An 18,341-nucleotide genomic window follows, 5' to 3' on the forward strand; every position below is an offset into this window, starting at 1 on the left:
CAAACAAAACTTAACACGTTTGTATATGGCCAGTTTATTTTTAAGTGTATCAATTATAAAAATATCTGCAGTGAAATTTTCATGCAAAATTTTCAAGATGTTTATCACATCATCTTGATCTGTATTTGGAAATTTACTTTTTTACTTTTCTTTTACTTGTAAGGCAGATTTCCATTTTTTGTACATAGGTGATTTCTCAACCTTAGTCTCTTCTGTGTCACTTGCATCTTGTAAAACTGTTATATTTTTCACTCCTGCCAATATTAGGCGGTCTATTTCATCCTGCATCTCTTTGATTTGTTCACTATCTGGAAACATGTCTGGAAATCGTGTGCTGGAAAGTAAATATTAAAATAATATTCATCACAGAGCCTACCTTAGAAGACAACATGACAATTCAATAGATTAAATATCAGTGCTTTTATATTAAAAATAATACTTTGACAAATCAATTATGCTGATGTTTAATTTTCCAAATGTCAAAAAATTAATACCAAATCATACACATACCCAAACCAACGGTATAAATCAAGACCTTGATACACGGACTCTAAATTATTTATCATAGCTGTTGTTCTTGCAGGAGAAAGAGGCCAGTTAAGTGTTTTCTTTATGAATTTCACAGTCACTGGTTCTGCATGACTGTATTGTCGAGCATACTGAAAAATTCAAGTTTGTACAATTGAATTAAGTTTTGCTGCAAGTTTTAAATTGTAAAGAAAAGACTTTGTAGCTAGGTAAACTTTTGTTCAACATACTAGGACTTAGCGATAAGCTTCATTTAAGAACTTTCTTTTGTCAAGTAAAAAAAAAATTCTTTTCATAAATTTCACTAATATCTCAAGAGGCAAATCGAGTAAGTAATAAGTGCAAATCATATGTACTCAAAACATTGCTTATACAAAAAACAAAACAATTCTTACCCTCAAGAAAAAAGAAAGCAGAATTTTGTCCTCTGTTTTGATAGGTGCCACACAAAACACATACTTCACACGTAAATCTAAGGGAATATGGGCTGAGAGCTCAGCTAGCTCTTTGAAAGTTTCCATATCAGACAAGAAAAAACGATCTCCATCCAAACTGCACTGGTGAATAAAAACGTCCTGAAAGTGGAGGAAATAAATATTTAACACAAATTTGGTTGATGTAAAAAATATATCTGTCAGCAGATTAAAATATTAAAGATTAATCATGCTCAGACATTAATCCTTAACAGAAAACAAGAAAAGGAATAATTGGTAAAACATACCAATAGTAAGTTCAATATTCAATGCTTAAAACACAGACATTATGAAAGCATGTGAAAGGTATTTTAAATCTGAAAAAAGGAAACAATTCTGACCACTAAATCTGCAAGTCGAAGCTTGGGTAGATAGAAAGAAAACATTTCAATCTGGTCACTTGTAGGATGCAATCCAGCTTTCTGTAAAATAACATATAACCCATTTTTCCTTCAGTTTGTATTAAGTGTAACACAGGATAAATAATTTCTCAACTGTTTATTCCAAAGCTTAGGAGGAGAATTGGCGGAGGAGAATTTTTCAAATGATGCGAGTTATTTTCATGAGGGCACTAATGAAATAAAATGCAAAATGTTAAAAATCTTTAAAAAATCCTATCTCCACTTAAATGTATGCTTTAACTGCTTATGGCAGTGAACTTCTTATAGTCATCCTTTTTCATGTAAAATGGCTTTTTAATTTCATTGAAGTCTTCTGAAAAAATATTTTTGGGCGATACCTCAATTTCCGGGATGTCACTATTCAATAACCTCCTCAGTTTGTGGAGGTCTCTTTCCATCAATGTTGTTACAAAGCCATTTTCAAAATCTGTGCCAAATCTTCCTGCTCTGCCAGCAATTTGCAATGCTTGTGATGGAGCAATCATCCTGAAAACTTTTTGACCATCCTCACCAATATCCATCTTTGTTAAAGAATGGAATACAATTCTTCTTATGCTCCTGAAATAAAAAATAATTCAATCTTGTGGGGGTGGTATCAATGGTTTAGTGAGAACTAAGAAAGAACAACCTTAAAAATGCTATATAATCGCAATATAAGAATGATTTATTATTTCATTAGACACTTAGTTTAATTAATAACTTGTGAATGATTAGTAGTTTTGCACACTGGCTGATAAACTCACATGGAAAATACTGGCATTCAAATATCTAATTACTTGGATTGGGCAATCTGTCTTTGAAACATATATCACACTATTCTATGAGTAATATCATTGAATCACATTTTTGTTATTAAATTTCTGTAGAAAATTATTATAAATTCATATATTTTTCTTACAAATTGAGACCCATTCCTATTGCATCTGTAGCCACTAATATTTTACAAGGATCATCTGGATCATTAAACCTCTTTGCCTGAGCAAGTTTAGTTCCTAAAGTAAAAAAAAATTGTTCAATAAGATATATATATTGTTCAATAAGATTATATATTATTTAAAATTATGACAAAAGAATTGTACAATGTTCTCCTACATTTGTGATGAGGGCAGACTAGTGATAGCTAAATGAAACAAAAACAACAGTGTTTGTCAGCAAAAATGATGAAGAAAATAAAGAAAAACTAGATGGTGTCAATGGGTAGCCATTGCATATCCCGGCACTTCCCCATATTATCAAGAGCAGCTCACCCCTAGGGACCACTTACCATACACGCACGTACACATGTACAACCCCCTGTTGTAAAATTCAAAAGTGCCCATGCACATCTAGCTCTGATGATGGGTAAACTATTCACCAAAGTTTCAACTTCCTACCTGCAATGGTCTAGGAGAAAATAGCAGAAACTACAATGTGAAAAGAATTCAGAATCAACCTACCCCTGGGGACAGCCCAACCCCCGGTTGCAATAAAATTCCAAAGTGTATATGTACATCCCTGATGATGGATCTTCCAATTCCCATAGTTTCAATTTCCTATCTCTAACGGTCTAGGAGGAGATAGCAGAAATTACAATGTCATAAGAATTTAGAATCACCCCCCCCCCTCCCCCCCGGACAGCCCAATACCCTGTGGCACTAAAATTCCAAAGTGCCCCTTCACATCACTGATGATGGGTAAACTATTCACCAAAGTTTCAACTTCCTACCTGCAATGGTCTAGGAGAAAATAGCAGAAACTACAATGTGAAAAGAATTCAGAATCAACCTACCCCTGGGGACAGCCCAACCCCTGGTTACACTAAAATTCCAAAGTGTCCATGCACATCCCTGAAGATGTGTCTACCAATTCCTAAAGTTTCAACTTCCCACCTGCAATGGTCTAGGAGCAGATAGCAGAAATTACAATGCCATAAGAATTTAGAATCAACCACCTCCCAGGGTACAGCCCAACCCTCTGTTGCACTAAAATTCTTAAGTGCCCATACACCTCCCTGATGATAGGTATACAAATCACTAAAGTTTCAACTTCCTAACTCTAATGATCTAGGGCAGATAGCAGAAATTACAATGTCTTAAGAATTTAGAATCAACCACCCCCCGGGGAAAGCCCAAACCCCTGTGGCACTAAAATTCCAAAGTGCCCATGCACATCCCTGATGACGGGTATACTAATAACCAAAGTTTCAACTTCCTAACTCTAATGGTCCAGGAGGAGATAGCAGAAATTACAATGTGAAAGGAATTTAGAATCAACCACCCCCTGGGGACAGCCCAACCCCCTGTGGCACTAAAATTCAAAAGTGCCCATGCAGATCCCTGATTATGGGTCTATCAATTCCCAAAGTTTCAACTTCCTATATGCAATGGTCTAGGAGGAGATAGCAGAAATTACATTGTGAAAAGAATTAAGAATCAACCCCCACCCCCCTGGGGACAGCCCAATCCCATGTGGCACTAAAATTCCAAAATGCCCATGCACATCCCTGATGATGGGTGTACCAATTCCCAAAGTTTCAGTTTCCTATCTGTAATGGTCTAAGAGAAGATAGTGGAAATTACAATGTTATAAGAATTTAGAATTAACCACCCCCCGGGGACAACCCAACCCCCTGTGGCACTAAAATTCCAAAATGCCCATGCACATCCCTGATGATGTATCTTCCAATTCCCATAGTTACAATTTCCTATCTCTAACGGTCTAGGAGGAGATAGCAGAAATTACAATGTCATAAGAATTTTGAATCACATACCCCCCCCCCTCCCCCCCCCCAGGCACAGCCCAACCCCCAGTTGCACTAAAATTCCAATGTGCCCATGCACATCCCTGAAGATGGGTCTACTGATTCCCAAAGTTTCAACTTCCTACCTGCAATAGTCCAGGAGGAGATAGCGGAAATTACTAACACACAGACGCGTGGACAGGCGGGATAACATGATCCCAGACTTTTGTCCCAAAAGTGCGTGGATAAAAAAAAAAAAAAAAAAACACACACACACATTTGTAATTCTTTATTGACATCTGATGAATTTACAACTGAACACATTTGCTGACCTGGTGGAAGGTTCCCATAAATAACAGCTACTTCATGGCCAAGCTTTTCCAAGTGTTGAGTAGTGGCATATATTGCCTTTTTACTGAAGCAAACAATGCAATCACCAGGTTGTACATTTTCTAGTGAGCCTGGAATGAAAATAATACAGAAATGGATTTATTATCTAGAACAAGACAGCAAAGCTGTCAGATGTACAAAGAAAAAGCAGAAAATAACTAGAGGATCAGAGAGGCGATACCGCCTCTGGGTATTCAGACTTGGAGAAACTGTCGGACCGACCGGTCTTGACTGCCAGAAAAGCCTGAGGTCCGGCAACATCTTTGGAGTAACACATCTGTGTCTGTACATAAAAATGTGACTAGGAAAGGAAAGGCCCATGAAATTTCTAAGTTACATCTTGAAAATGCCAATATATACACAGGAGATAACTGTACTGAAATAAGTTTCTTTCCATTTTCAGCACTTTTTTATATAAAACAAAATAATCAATTGAGATGGGAAAGATATAAATAAAGCAATTTTAAATGTCCATTTTGATCCATTCTGAGATTCTGAACATAGTGAATGATTGAATCTGACAAACTGCAATGGAGTTTGTTTCCATTTTTGACACTTAATTACACAATACACAATAACAGGTTTACCATCATTTTTATATAATCAACTAACAATATTGTTAAGATGCAGAAAGAACACTTTTACCTATCTAATTAGTTCAATAATTAGACTGTTCACATGTATAAGAATCAATCCATTCTGAGATTCTGAACATAGTGAATGATTGAATCTGACAAACTCCATTTTTGAAACTTTATTACACAATACACGATAACAAGTTTACCATCATTTTTATATAATCAACTGACAATGTTGTAAAGATGCTGGAAATGTCAACCAAACACTTTTACATGTCTTATTAGATAAATAATGAGAATGTTAACATGCCTAAGAATTGAATCTGAGGAAGTGTGAAACAAGACAGCACTGTTCTGACATGGGTTTACTTCCATTTTTAACACTTTTTTTAACATAAAACAAAATAAACAGTTTACTGCCGTTTTTATATGATCAACTAAGGAAATTGATGAGATGGGTAAAATATCAATAGAGCAGTGTTAAATGTCCAATTTCTTCCATTCTGAGATTCTGAACATAGTGAATGATTGAATCGGAAAAACTGCAATGATATGAGTTTATTTCCATTTTTGAAAATTAATTACACAATACACGATAACAAGTTTACCATCATTTTTACATAATCAACTAATAATGTTGTAAAGATGCAGGAAATGCCAAACAAAGACTTTTACATATCTTATTAATTAAATAATGAAACTGTTAACATGCCTAAGAATTGAATCTGAGGAAATGTGAAAAAACGGCATTTCTTTAAAATAATGGCCCGATTATGCTGATTTTTTAACTCAACCTGCGTTTTAGCAGGAATGACCACTCCTGTGAGTTTAATTACAATTGGCCTATCTGTTTTTCTTATATTGTGTTTACAGTGTTGCATATTTGCTGAAAAGTGAAAAAAAGCATAACTACTAAAATAGTGGCCCGATCATGCCGATTTTCGAACTTGACCTGCATTTTAGTAATATCAATTACTCCTGTGAGTTTTATGACAACAGGCCTATCGGTTTTCTTTGAAATGTGTTTACAGTGTTGCATATATTCTGAAAAGTGAAAAAACAGCATAACTTCTACAATAATGGCCCGATCATGCTGATTTTCGAACTTGACCTGCATTTTATGAATATTCATCAGGTCTGTAAATATACAGCCAAAAAGTAAAACTGCCTTCCACTTATCGTGTTTACAATGAAAGTGCACGGCAACAGCGACAGTGACGGCGACGACAGACGCAGGTGATGGCAATATGTACAGACAAATCTGTACATATTTACTGTACTGTTTGAGAACAGTAAGTGACATGGTTTTTCTTAACTGGTCATCATGGGAGCAGTGCCCAAAATAGATTTTTTCAAAATTTAATGCAATATTACATAATGTTTAACAGCATAATGACCATCAATTTTTAATAATAAAATATTAGTATCATGGATATTCAGAAAATGTGACTAGCAAAGGCCAAGGAACTTCAAAGTCACAACTTGAAAATGCCAAAATGTAAACAAGACAGCACTGTTCTGAAATGGTTTTTTTTTTCATTTTTAACAATTTTTTTAACATATAACAAAATTAACAGGTTACTGCCATTTTTATACGATCAACTAAGAAAATTGATGAGATGGGAAAAATATCAATACAACAGTGTTAAATGTCCATTATGAGATTCTGAACATAGTGAATAATTGAATCTGACAAACTGCAATGATATGAGTTTATTTCCATTTTTGAAACTTTATTACACAATACACGATAACAAGTTTACCATCATTTTTATATAATCAACTGACAATGTTGTAAAGATGCTGGAAATGTCAACCAAACACTTTTACATGTCTTATTAGATAAATAATGAGACTGTTAACATGGCTAAGAATTGAATCTGAGGAAGTGTGAAACAAGACAGCACTGTTCTGACATGGGTTTATTTCCATTTTTAACACTTTTTTTAACATAAAATAAACAGTTTACTGCAATTTTTATATGATCAACTAAGAAAATTGATGAGATGGGAAAAATATCAATACAACAGTGTTAAATGTCCAATTTCTTCCATTCTGAGATTCTGAACATAGTGAATGATTGAATCTGACAAACTGCAATGATATGAGTTTATTTCCTTTTTTCACACTTTATTACACAATACATGATAACAAGTTTACCATCATTTTTACATAATCAACTAACAATGTTGTAAAGATGCAGGAAATGTCAAACAAACACTTTTACGTATCTTATTAGTTCAAAAATGAGACTGTTAACATGCCTAAGAGTTGAATCTGAGGAAATGTGAAAAAACAGCATAACTTCTAAAATAATGGCCTGATTATGCTGATTTTTGAACTCAACCTGCGTTTTAGTAAGATTGACCACTCCTGTGAGTTTAATGACAATTGGCCTATCTGTTTTTCTTATATTGTGTTTACAGTGTTGCATATATGCTGAAAAATGAAAAAACAGCATAACTACTAAAATAGTGGCCCGATCATGCCGATTTTCGAACTTGACCTGCGTTTTAGTAAGATTGATTACTCCTATGAGTTTCATGACAACAGGCCTAACGGTTTTCCTTAAAATGTGTTTACAGTGTTGCATATATGCTGAAAAGTGAAAAAACAACATAACTTCTACAATAATGGCCCGATCATGCTGATTTTCGAACTTGACCTGCGTTTTATGAATATTCATCAGCTCTGTAAATATAAAGCCAAAAAGTAAAACTGCCCTCCACTTATCGTGTTTACAAGGAAAGTGCACGGCGCCGGCGACGGCATCGGCGACAACAGACGCAGGTGATGGCAATATGTACAGACACATCTGTGTCTGTACATAAAAAGGACATACATACTATATGGTGTGTGCAGAAATAATTTTTTTTTTTTGTGATGGTAGACAAACTTATTAGGCTCAAGTAAAAATATATGTAAAAATAATGACATATATGTCAAAGGCATAAAGCATGTATATTACCATTTATTAAAAAAAATTTATTCAAAACACAGACCTACCCATTGCTGAATTCTCAATTGTAAGATCTGTTAGTCTCTCATATTCATTCACCTTTAATAAAAAGCAAATTAAAGTGGTAAAATTCATTTGTTGATTGTGTTTACTACCTTGCACTTGCTGGAAACTGTAGAGATTATCTCAAAAACTGTAAGACATAACCAGACAAATTTTCATCCAAACCAAAGTGGCAGCTCCATAAAAGGATCTGAGAGAGAGAGAATTCCTAAGTAATTGCTTCTACTGTCACGTGTGAAATCTGTTTAAAATAGTTACCCCCACCAAGGTGGTAATGTTTTCACCCCTGTTTGTCTGTTTGTTTTTTGTCATCAACATAACTCAAAAAGTTATGGACCGATTTTGATGAAATTTTCAGGAACTGTCAGAAGTGGGCCAAGGAAGAGATGATTAGTTTTTGGTGGTGATCCGGATCAATAATCAATCAATAATCAATAATAATCAAAAATTGCTGCCTTGGCGGAGGTCTGTGCTTTTCTAGTTAAAAATGAAGTGACTAAACTTGCCTCCACTTCTTCATCTAATTCTGCCAGTAGGTCTTTGATTAAAGGTATTGCTGATTTTTCTCCACATAAATGTATCTCATCTGCATTGACTCCTGCAAATAAAGGATAAAGGGATAATGAAAGTAATCTAAGCCACATGACAATTTCTGTACATTTGACTGAGTGTGTGACTTGTGCTTTAGGTTTTCTTACGGAACTTTTGACTTAAGGCCTTAATATCAGTTGACTTATTATCCTTCTGGCATTGAGAAGAATAAAGAAAATCTGGTGATTATAGGAGTACATTGGAAATAAGAGGATATGTTTTAATCTGATCGCATCAGCATGAGGTCCAGCAAAGCTGGATCAACCTATGTAGAATGGGAATGAGCCCATAGATTCTGATATTAATTGTTCACCATGCAGATATACTTTAAGTACTTGAAAATTGCCTTCACTCTGTATCAGTTTACATTTTAATTTTTAGATCAAATGAGTCATGTATATACTTAATACCAAACTTTGGGACAATTTCTCCATTATTCCATCAAGTTATTGGCTCAGTACAGTAAGAAATAGGCTGAATAATTTAGGGCTTTTGCAATGAGGTATGTGCTCCTGTAAATTAGAACTAGCAGTATTTGTTAAACTCAATCTGAACCAGGGAACAGAAAAACGTTGTTTGTAGAAAGAGTATAGGGAGTTCGTTAAGGAGGATCTGCGAAATTACCATGATCACAAAAACAGACACATATGCACTCATATTGGAATTAATTTCACTTTTTTAGTAAAAAAGCCAACAATCTTCAGAAAACAGACACTAGTACTATGGTAACCACTATGGTAACCACTAAAACAACTACCACTACAACTGTAATGGGAAATAGGACTGTTACTACTATTTCTACTAATATGCTTACCCAACAATGCTCTTGTCCAAGCCCAGCCTCTGTTGTAATCTCTGATCATCTGGATCTCATCTATTACAGCAATTTCATCTGTGGCATTAAACAAAATGCATTACAATTTATACACCATAATCAAACACCTATTACTTTATAACCTCGGTTAAACAATATAAATGCAATTGTGTGCAAAGAGTTTGTAGGCATCTGTAGTCAATTTTATATGTGCATACAGAATCACAGATACTCTCACATGAAACTGCAATATATCTACCCTCTGATATCAGGGCCACACTTAAATACTGTACAAAATATCACTGAAGGTTAGACAATATGGCATGATGAGACTACCCCACCTCTATCTGCCTCTTAAATGGTGGCTTACGTAACACAGACGTGGATGTGTGCTACTCAGCAATTAAGCGTGAGATCGTCCTCAATTTCAAATATAAAGGGTGTGTCTGGCAAGGAAATTATTCCTCCATATAACACATGGTTGCTTTCAACATTTTTGTAACAGACTACTAGTGCCCCCTGTGGTCAGAGAGTACAATATGTCCATGTCTGCATATAGTCACATAGGGCAATTTTGCTTATTCATATATTGGCTCTTGTTTGCAGCACTAACTACAAAATTGTTTCTAGAGAAAAAGAACGAAAGCTTTAGCATACTATCTTCCAGAGAACTCCCTATCACTAAGTCTGCTGAGCAGTGCAGGCACAATCTAACATGTATTACTTACAGTCAACTGTTGTATTGACCATTTCAACAGTGCAAGCCACGTGATCTGAAATAATCCCATCTTCCTGAGCATACTTCCTCTCTTCTCCAGTCACTAAGTCACAATAAGTACCCTAAAAATAAATCAATATTCATATTTAATGATGAAATTGTGATCTATTTTGAATATCTTTTAAAATTTTTTGCCAACAATTTCAAACTTAACCAAAGATTTAAAAATTCTGTATCATCATAGTTTTTGAACCTACATGTCATTATCTACTAAAGTCACAAATTTATTAATGAAAGGTAAAAATCAAACTATGGCTACCAAACTGTTGGTTTTATTAAAGACTTCATTGGCAAGCAATTTGAGAGGCCCACAGTAAACTCCAGATTGAGATGTTGTGAAGCGTGTCAAGGCCTGATATGTCTTTCCACTATTTGTAGGTCCTGCGTGAAATATGATTTTCCTTTTCTTTTGTCTGGCTTCAGGATACCTAAAGATAAAGGGTTTTCTTAAAAATCAAGATACAAAAAATGTGGAATTTACAAGTTAGTGTGTTAAAAAAATTAAAAGAAAAACAGTAATAGAGTCTCCAGGATGTTTTGATGCATTATAAAAAATGAATCTTCCTGATATCTTCAATCTTGTTATAACTCAAAGCAGGGGTAGCGCTAGCAATTTTTTTGGCTTAGCCAAATCACCACTTTTTTATCAATTTGTTATCCAAATGGTTATAATTTGACTAAAACAAGCCAAACCAAGCCCTTTTTGTTTAGCCAATTAAAGTCAGTTTTAGCATTTGGCTGAATTGGCAAGTGTTACGCTACCCCAGCAAAGTTGACCACTTTCCCATCTTCTGAAATGAACATCCTTACAAATATCTTTTTAGGATAACCTTTTCTTCAACTGGCTTGAACAAATTAATCTATTTTTTGTGTTACTGCCCCTTAATTTTCAGTAAAATGTAAATTTCAAGCAATTGGGGGTATTTATTTCTCAAAAACTTAAAGCAATAATAACTCTTCCTTTGAGGTTCAAAAATCCGCAAGAAATACATTGTAAACAACCCATGGAAATATATTCTATTGCAATTTACCACTAAAACGGCCGTTATTGTAGTAAAACTAAAATCTGTGCTTGTCAGTAGGGCTTTCGATGCCTTTCTTCCCGGTCGTCAAGGCATTTGTTGCCAATGACGTTTGGGTGTCACGCGGATTCTTGCGTTCATTCGAGACCAAAATAACATATGGCGCCAAACGCTAGTGCAGTCCGCAGACGTAAGTTGCGAGTTTTTGTACAGCGCGTCGGATAACGAACAGCCCAGAATGGCACACATTGTCAGGGTTCTCCCTAGGCCTTTATAGTGTATTGGCCCCGATACGCATCTTTTTTTGCTGATACGCATCTCTTTTTGCCGATACGCTTCTTTTTTTGCCGACACGATTCTTTGAACTCCGATACCCTTTAAGAGTGTGTGTGTGACCAATGCCTTTAATCCTGACAGTCGCGACGTAAACGATTTGTGTGCGTACTTGGATCTCTTGTGTGCACGTTAAGTTGTTTATTTTTATTCTGCCTGGGTCAGTAATACAAGTATAACATCTTAATTTATGTTGAGGGCGCGGGACCTGCGTACTGACAAGTTTCGAATATCAACATCCGCTTATTAGTTTCGTCATCAATGTAATTCTGTGAGATTTGTTTGCTTTATCTATATTTTTGGAGAAATATAATAAATAGTCTATCCTTCATGTTATTTTGACTGAAGAATAGTAGCAGTCGTGATCATTTATAAATAAATGTATCCATGCGGCAAGAGAAAATATCAGAAAAGATGCAACGCTATTTAATACATTAGCGCTTGTCCGGGTCAGGTAAAAATTCAGCTCGGACAGGTGAAGTTGCAGGGTTGGCTGTCCGACAGACAGGTCATGATTTATGAGAAATTTGGAGCAAAAATCTTTTAAAAATCATTTTTGATGCATACTAACGTCTTTTTGTCTCCTCCTAGACGGTACTGAAAAGAGTGACCTACTTTTGGCACAAAACACGTGCAGTCGCAAAACGAAGTCTGAGCAAACTTACCGTCAAGTTATGAAAGTGAACACCCTCCAGAACTTCATCAGACAGACTTTATTCACATAACAGGCTCACTACTGAATATTTATTTGGTGCTCTAGAGAGAAAGACCGTTACAGAAACAACACAAGTACTGTGCTTGTTACAAAGCCAGATTGGACTAGATGAACTGGCTGTATCTAGTTCGTTGTCCAGGCAACATACTGCCTGTCAATCAAATACGTTGTATGCTATCTACTCACTATAGAACGTGAAATCTTTGGGACTGAAGATCTTGTTGAAATATTGTTTATTTGCCAAAATATAACCTGAAATTTTGTATGATGTTTTCTTTAATGACTTTATCATCACCTATATTATTTACAGTTAAAAATTAAGTGCTGGAATATTATAAATTAACATTGCTGTCATATACCAATGTGATATTGATGTAAGGAAGAAATTAGTAATAACAAATATTAGAATTTAAATAAAAAGGGGAACTTTTTTATACTGATTTTATTTAACTCATATCTTTAAGAAAATCAAACACATGATATTCCCTAAAAAGTTGAATTGTTAACATAAATATAAGTAAAGTATTATAAGATGAATATTCTTTAATTTTTCATTGAACTTTATTCAAATATTATAAAATTTGAATATTTTAATAAAATTAATCTAACAGTACCCCCTCCCCATCTGCCACTCAGGGTATTTATATTTTGCTTTGGTTAAACTTCATGTGAATTTGTTATCAAATTGCAGATTTACAATAAGCAGACCCTGTACCCAAAATCCTAGGAGAAGCCCTGATTGAAACTTTATAATGTTAAATCAGACTTATATGCAAGATTAAATCTTCAGGAGTTCACAAGTATGAAAAAATAACTTTTTATCTGAAAATAAATCCACTTTCAGGTACATTTTCCGGCTCATTTAATTTAATGTCTTGGCAATAAATGCATTAAATGTATGACTACACATATTTATTTACACATTATCTACACATCCCTGGACCCCCCCCCCCCCCCCCCCCCCAACACTTTGTGCCTCGCTTCGCGAGCTTCGGTACTCTCGCGTAAAAAAAAAAAATAAGGGCTATTTTCAAATCCTGGGGAGAACCCTGCATTGTGGATATAAATGCATTTTTAACAAAAAGACGAATATATATCATGAATCTTATATTATTGTTATATAGTGTTGTTGTTGTCTGCTTTTCCCGCGGTTTTCAGTAGGTCACCAGTGACTATGCAATGCCAGAGAGAGCTCCGTCAGTTAAAATCTCTTAAGAGATTTTAACAAAAAAATGTACGTTTAGGAAAAAAACCCTGGACTAACTTTGAATGCAGGAATGGGGTCGTTGACCATTGGTAAGTAAGGGAAAATTGCCGTTTTTTTCCAGGAAAATCCATTTTTTGGCCAAAACAAAGAGTTATTATGACTTTGAGCTTCTTTTTGATCAATAAAGTACAGACCATTTCAAAATATATGTACATACCAGTTTGTTGGTTTCCTAAGGTCACTGATGTGCATCAACTCATGAAGACACTCTAAATGAGGAAATATATCTTTTGCATGATCTAGGAAGTATGGGAATAAGTCTGCAACATGACCTGACAAAATGAGAATAAAACAAAATTATCCATTCAACAAGACAAATTCAGAAAGAACAGAGTAATCTTTATTTCATATGATTTTGGGAGGCCATCAGGAAATTAAGTGACTTGCTTTTAAGTGGGTTGGCCATATTTGATCTGCAGATCTGTTAGCCTACAGATCAACTAGTTCTGAATACGGTCTAAAGGTGTGTACTTAAATCAAACAACTTTGAAACAAAACATTTTTTAAAAATAAATTAAGATATCCCAGTAATGACAAAAAACATATTGTTTGACAAATAAGATCAGGCCCAATTTATAAAACATGACCTGTTTTTTAGCCTTACAGATAATTTTGCTGATCTAAAACAAAATGCTTTCAGGAAGCTGCAATAACTTGAAACAAGCATGTCTTCCACACCCACAGCGATAGGTGATGGATATATGTACAGTGACAACAGTGACTTGCATACAAATATGAAGACAAAACTTAAAACATTCCAAATGACTTTTTACCATTTTTCTGAGACAGGTCATGAAGCAATACATGAAGACTTGTAGGTAGTTCCTCAGCCTCCAATAAAGAACTTTTGAAACTCTTAAATGATTGCATATAAAGTGCCCCTGAAAATAAAAAGGAGGGCTATGTGCAGAACAGAAGTTATCTCTAGCAGAAATGTTCTATTTCAGTGGGGATTCTTGCTATTAGAAGGCAAAGCCAGCATAATCAGCTTAATTGTCTGGCATACCCCCTCACAATTTAAAGTTCTTGGGTAAAGTCAGGGAAACTGATGTTGTTCATGTTGATATGCAAGGGGGCGTGCCAGATAATTATTAGTAAGGTGATTACAGTGACTGCGCCTTAGCGAGATTCCCCACTGAGATAGATTGATCAGGACTGCTAGTATGATCACTTTTATTCTGAACACAGCCAATAACTAAGTAACTGCTCTAAATTCAGATGTGATAAGATACACAACCTACAGATTGAATGCTAGATCTAGCCTCTTTGAATCATCTGAGTATCTCTTGCAACTACAAAATATACTTTATTTTTACAGCAACTGTTAGCATATCTGCATGAATAAGGTTGAAGTAACATTATCTCGAATTGATACAGCAATGTTTTTTGTTCACAATGATTATTGTTTAACGACTTTCATTTCCACTTTCCTTTCAAGAGGAACTTACTATCCAAGCCTTGTTCTTCTCCCAGTTTATACAAACTTTCATCTTTGGCAAAAGCAGAGAGCACCCTCACAATATCAACTGTAAAACACCATGTTTGCATTAATTCATTACTTTTTCAACAATAGTGCATTACATAATTAACTTAATAAACATTTTCAAATGAATGTATCTAAGATGAAGGATCAGATGACAATTTCATAAATTTTGAAGGAAAAAAATATTATTTTGGGACATTTTCAAATGCACGAAAGATACCCTCAAAGGTATCTTATTAGTTTAAAATCAAGAATCACCGAGTATGAAGTATTAAAAAGTCACATTTTGGTGTTAACAATACAAATGACAGTTATATGTACAAACAACAGTATCCGACATACAATTTAAATGCACATCTTATAGTTTCTAAGGTTAAGAAAGGAATGACAACATCAGATAAGCCTTTTTTAGAAGTTTTACCATATTTAATATTGGAGTTGGGAAAGATATATGACGCTTTGCAGGATAAAATATGATTTTGGGACACTTTCATTTGAACCAAAGATGCCTTTAAAGAATGTGGGTTATCCCTAAATTGTGCAACAATACGGCACAATACAGTACTACACAGCGCAATACACTTGAAAAAAAAAAAAGAGTCCAGTCACAAGCAAACACTGGAAATGGTCATTCCAAACAAAATAGGGTGATATAGGAGCCAAATATACTACTAAATGATTAATAGCGTTGATAAAACTTGACAAATCGTCACCATTTGTTTATCATCAGGTCAGTCGCAATGTTGGTTAGTGGCTCTTCTTGGCTGGTAATACTGTCAAGAGGAGCCACAAGCCAACATGACTGCGGACCCGAAGATATAGAAGTCTACCCATGTGTTAAGTTATATCAATGATATTAATAATCTCAGGGAGGGAAATGGGAATTTTTCAGCACTGGTCCACTTGGACCAGTTGACTCTGGAGGTAGTGGTCCTAGGCCTTGGGGCACTGGTCCAATTATGAAAGAATGGAAAAGGGGTGGATGGTTTAAACATACTGAGCAACTTCATTTTTTTAAAATTATTATTAAAATGCGCCAATAAAATAAAGCAAATGAAGTTTAATTTTCATGTTTTTATTTTGAACATATTTAAAAAAATTGAAATCAACCATATAACTCCCAAAAATTCATCAACATTTATTCACATTTTAAAAACTAAACAGCTTTTTCTCCCCACCTTTTATGGTTAAATGAAATGACGCCACATTACATTATAGGAATCGAGTATTTTAACTATTAGTTAAAAAATATAAAGGAGTTATTAATTTCTGGTAAACTGTGTTTACCCAAACAAGGTTTGGAATTAGAACAATGGGTTAACACCCATTGTATTAACACAAAATAGGAAGTCCCAAAAGTTGAAATATAACCATAAAATGGAGCAAAAAATCCTCGCCTTTTTATTTTCCTCAAAAATCCATAGCTGTTATAAAGGAAGGTACCCGCGCTCTCTTTTTTTTACATTTAGTGCTAGGTTGTTCACTTTCGTCATTTGTCGGTGTTTTTCGTTTAAGAGGCTCTGGCGGCTTTGCCACACCAGGCAAAAACCTCCACATCGCTATAAAATTGTAAGATAAGTTGAACTAATTCAATTCACACACTAAATGTAGTTTTGATTTAATTTCCAATAAGATAATATTTCGGCAGCATGCAAACGGTCCCAACGGGAAAAGTAACGTTTCTTGTAAAATCTTAAATGTACTTATAAGCTATTGACATCAAAAAAGACCAGAAATCATTTAAAGAATAATATTTACCCTTCAAAACTACAAAACAGCACTCATGTAAATTAGTATTTTTACAGAAAAGGTTTGTTGCGTATGTAGCTTTTCAATCCTCGAGGCTCTGCTACTTCATACGGCGCGAATGCTGTGGTAAAATCTGATTGGTCAAAATTGACAGTCTGATGCAAGAGGTCAGGTCGCATGCAAATAACGTCTGACGTGTTCGGAAGCGTCATTAAAATAGGTCAACACATCTGAAACTCGCGTAGTCTTCTATGCAGACAAAATTGGGAGCGGATTTTATTTAAAAAAGGAAAAATATCTAAGGACAAGTAAAAACCCCGTATATTTCTCATGTTGCCGCTGCTTATAGAGCAGTAGCCCGTTTGGACCAGTCACTGAGATTGGCACTCGCCAATTCGTTTTAGCGGTCGCATTTGGCGACTGGCGACCGCCCATTTCCCTCCCTGTAATCTAGTCAAATATTTTGCTTTTATATCACCTTATTTGTTAAATTGCAACTGCATTTGTGTTTTCAAGTGTATTGCGCTGTGTTACGCTAATACTGAGCACTATTGGGCAATTAAGGTCCACCAAAGAATGTGTTCTTGGCAAAGTAATATTTTGATATTTTCATTAAAATTTACCAATGTACCTTTTTTTAATTCCCCAACCAGCTCTTTGCCGAGTACATCATCCTCCTGAAGGTCTGCTGTAAAATCCACTTTTATTGGCTTAACTAAATCACTTAGTTTTTTCTGTTTAATTCTTGTTATATTCACATTTCCACGTTGTTTCTGTTTCTGTTCCGGACGTGCAGTATTCTTTTTCTGCGCCATCTTCGAAGATTTTTTAGAAGAGGCATGTCGCAGCACACGTAATGTCAGATCTAAAGGAGGCTGTGTGCGCAGTTTTAAGTAAGTGTTTATATGTACAAGTCCTCGTCGCCACACGAACAGCATTTTTTATATTACAATCTCCGTCATTCACTTCACAGACTCGAATATCTAATAAAAGTAATATCCAAAACTCTTATAAAAACTGGCTTACATGCTAGAATGCACGGAGAAATTTTAAAATGCCAATTTAGCCTACGTGCAAAATTCGTGGTAACTAGTAATGCCGTGGTCAGGGGTAATCCTAGAGAGGGGTGAGAAACGTCCATTGTTCTCGTCAGTGAGGCTAACCATTTTCAGGGTATGTACGCACAGACAGAAAACTAAGTATTGTGGGAACGTTACTAATGAAGCCACTGGTAGTACTAGTAGATATCAGCCTGTAGTCGTGAACAAGCACCTCGATGACGAGTGAACAGTTGTCAAAAACAAAAGACCCAGGTGTGGTAGTTCGACTACTGTTCATGCGTGCCGCAAAGACCAAACCTAATTGCTCCTCAAGGTCACAAAACAATATCCGGTACTGACGGCTAGGCTCGTCCTTATCATATAAGTAGCGCGTTTCCACCCCCTGCCGTGGTCCATGTGCGCAGCCATGTTGAAAAT

The 18,341-nt window shown here is 35.2% G+C and overlaps 1 protein-coding gene across 1 annotated transcript; it reads right to left on the minus strand.

Moving 5' to 3' along the window:
* Positions 1-18: 18 nt before the first annotated feature.
* On the minus strand, positions 19-18,329 carry LOC106180936 (ATP-dependent RNA helicase SUPV3L1, mitochondrial). The gene is made up of 16 exons (XM_087000254.1): positions 17,495-18,329; positions 15,080-15,157; positions 14,405-14,512; positions 13,789-13,903; positions 10,554-10,722; positions 10,245-10,356; positions 9,517-9,594; positions 8,618-8,709; positions 8,096-8,147; positions 4,454-4,582; positions 2,301-2,394; positions 1,741-1,960; positions 1,343-1,423; positions 924-1,103; positions 511-659; positions 19-334 (listed from the first exon to the last, which is right to left on the minus strand). Exons 1-16 carry the CDS (start codon positions 17,799-17,801, stop codon positions 142-144), a joined length of 2,157 nt encoding a protein of 718 aa, XP_086856380.1. The 5' UTR covers positions 17,802-18,329; the 3' UTR covers positions 19-141.
* Positions 18,330-18,341: the final 12 nt, after the last annotated feature.

Source organism: Lingula anatina, chromosome 1 (genome assembly GCF_051362555.1).
Source record: "Lingula anatina isolate TDL-2025a chromosome 1, LinAna3.0, whole genome shotgun sequence".
Taxonomy (NCBI): Eukaryota; Metazoa; Brachiopoda; class Lingulata; order Lingulida; family Lingulidae; genus Lingula; species Lingula anatina.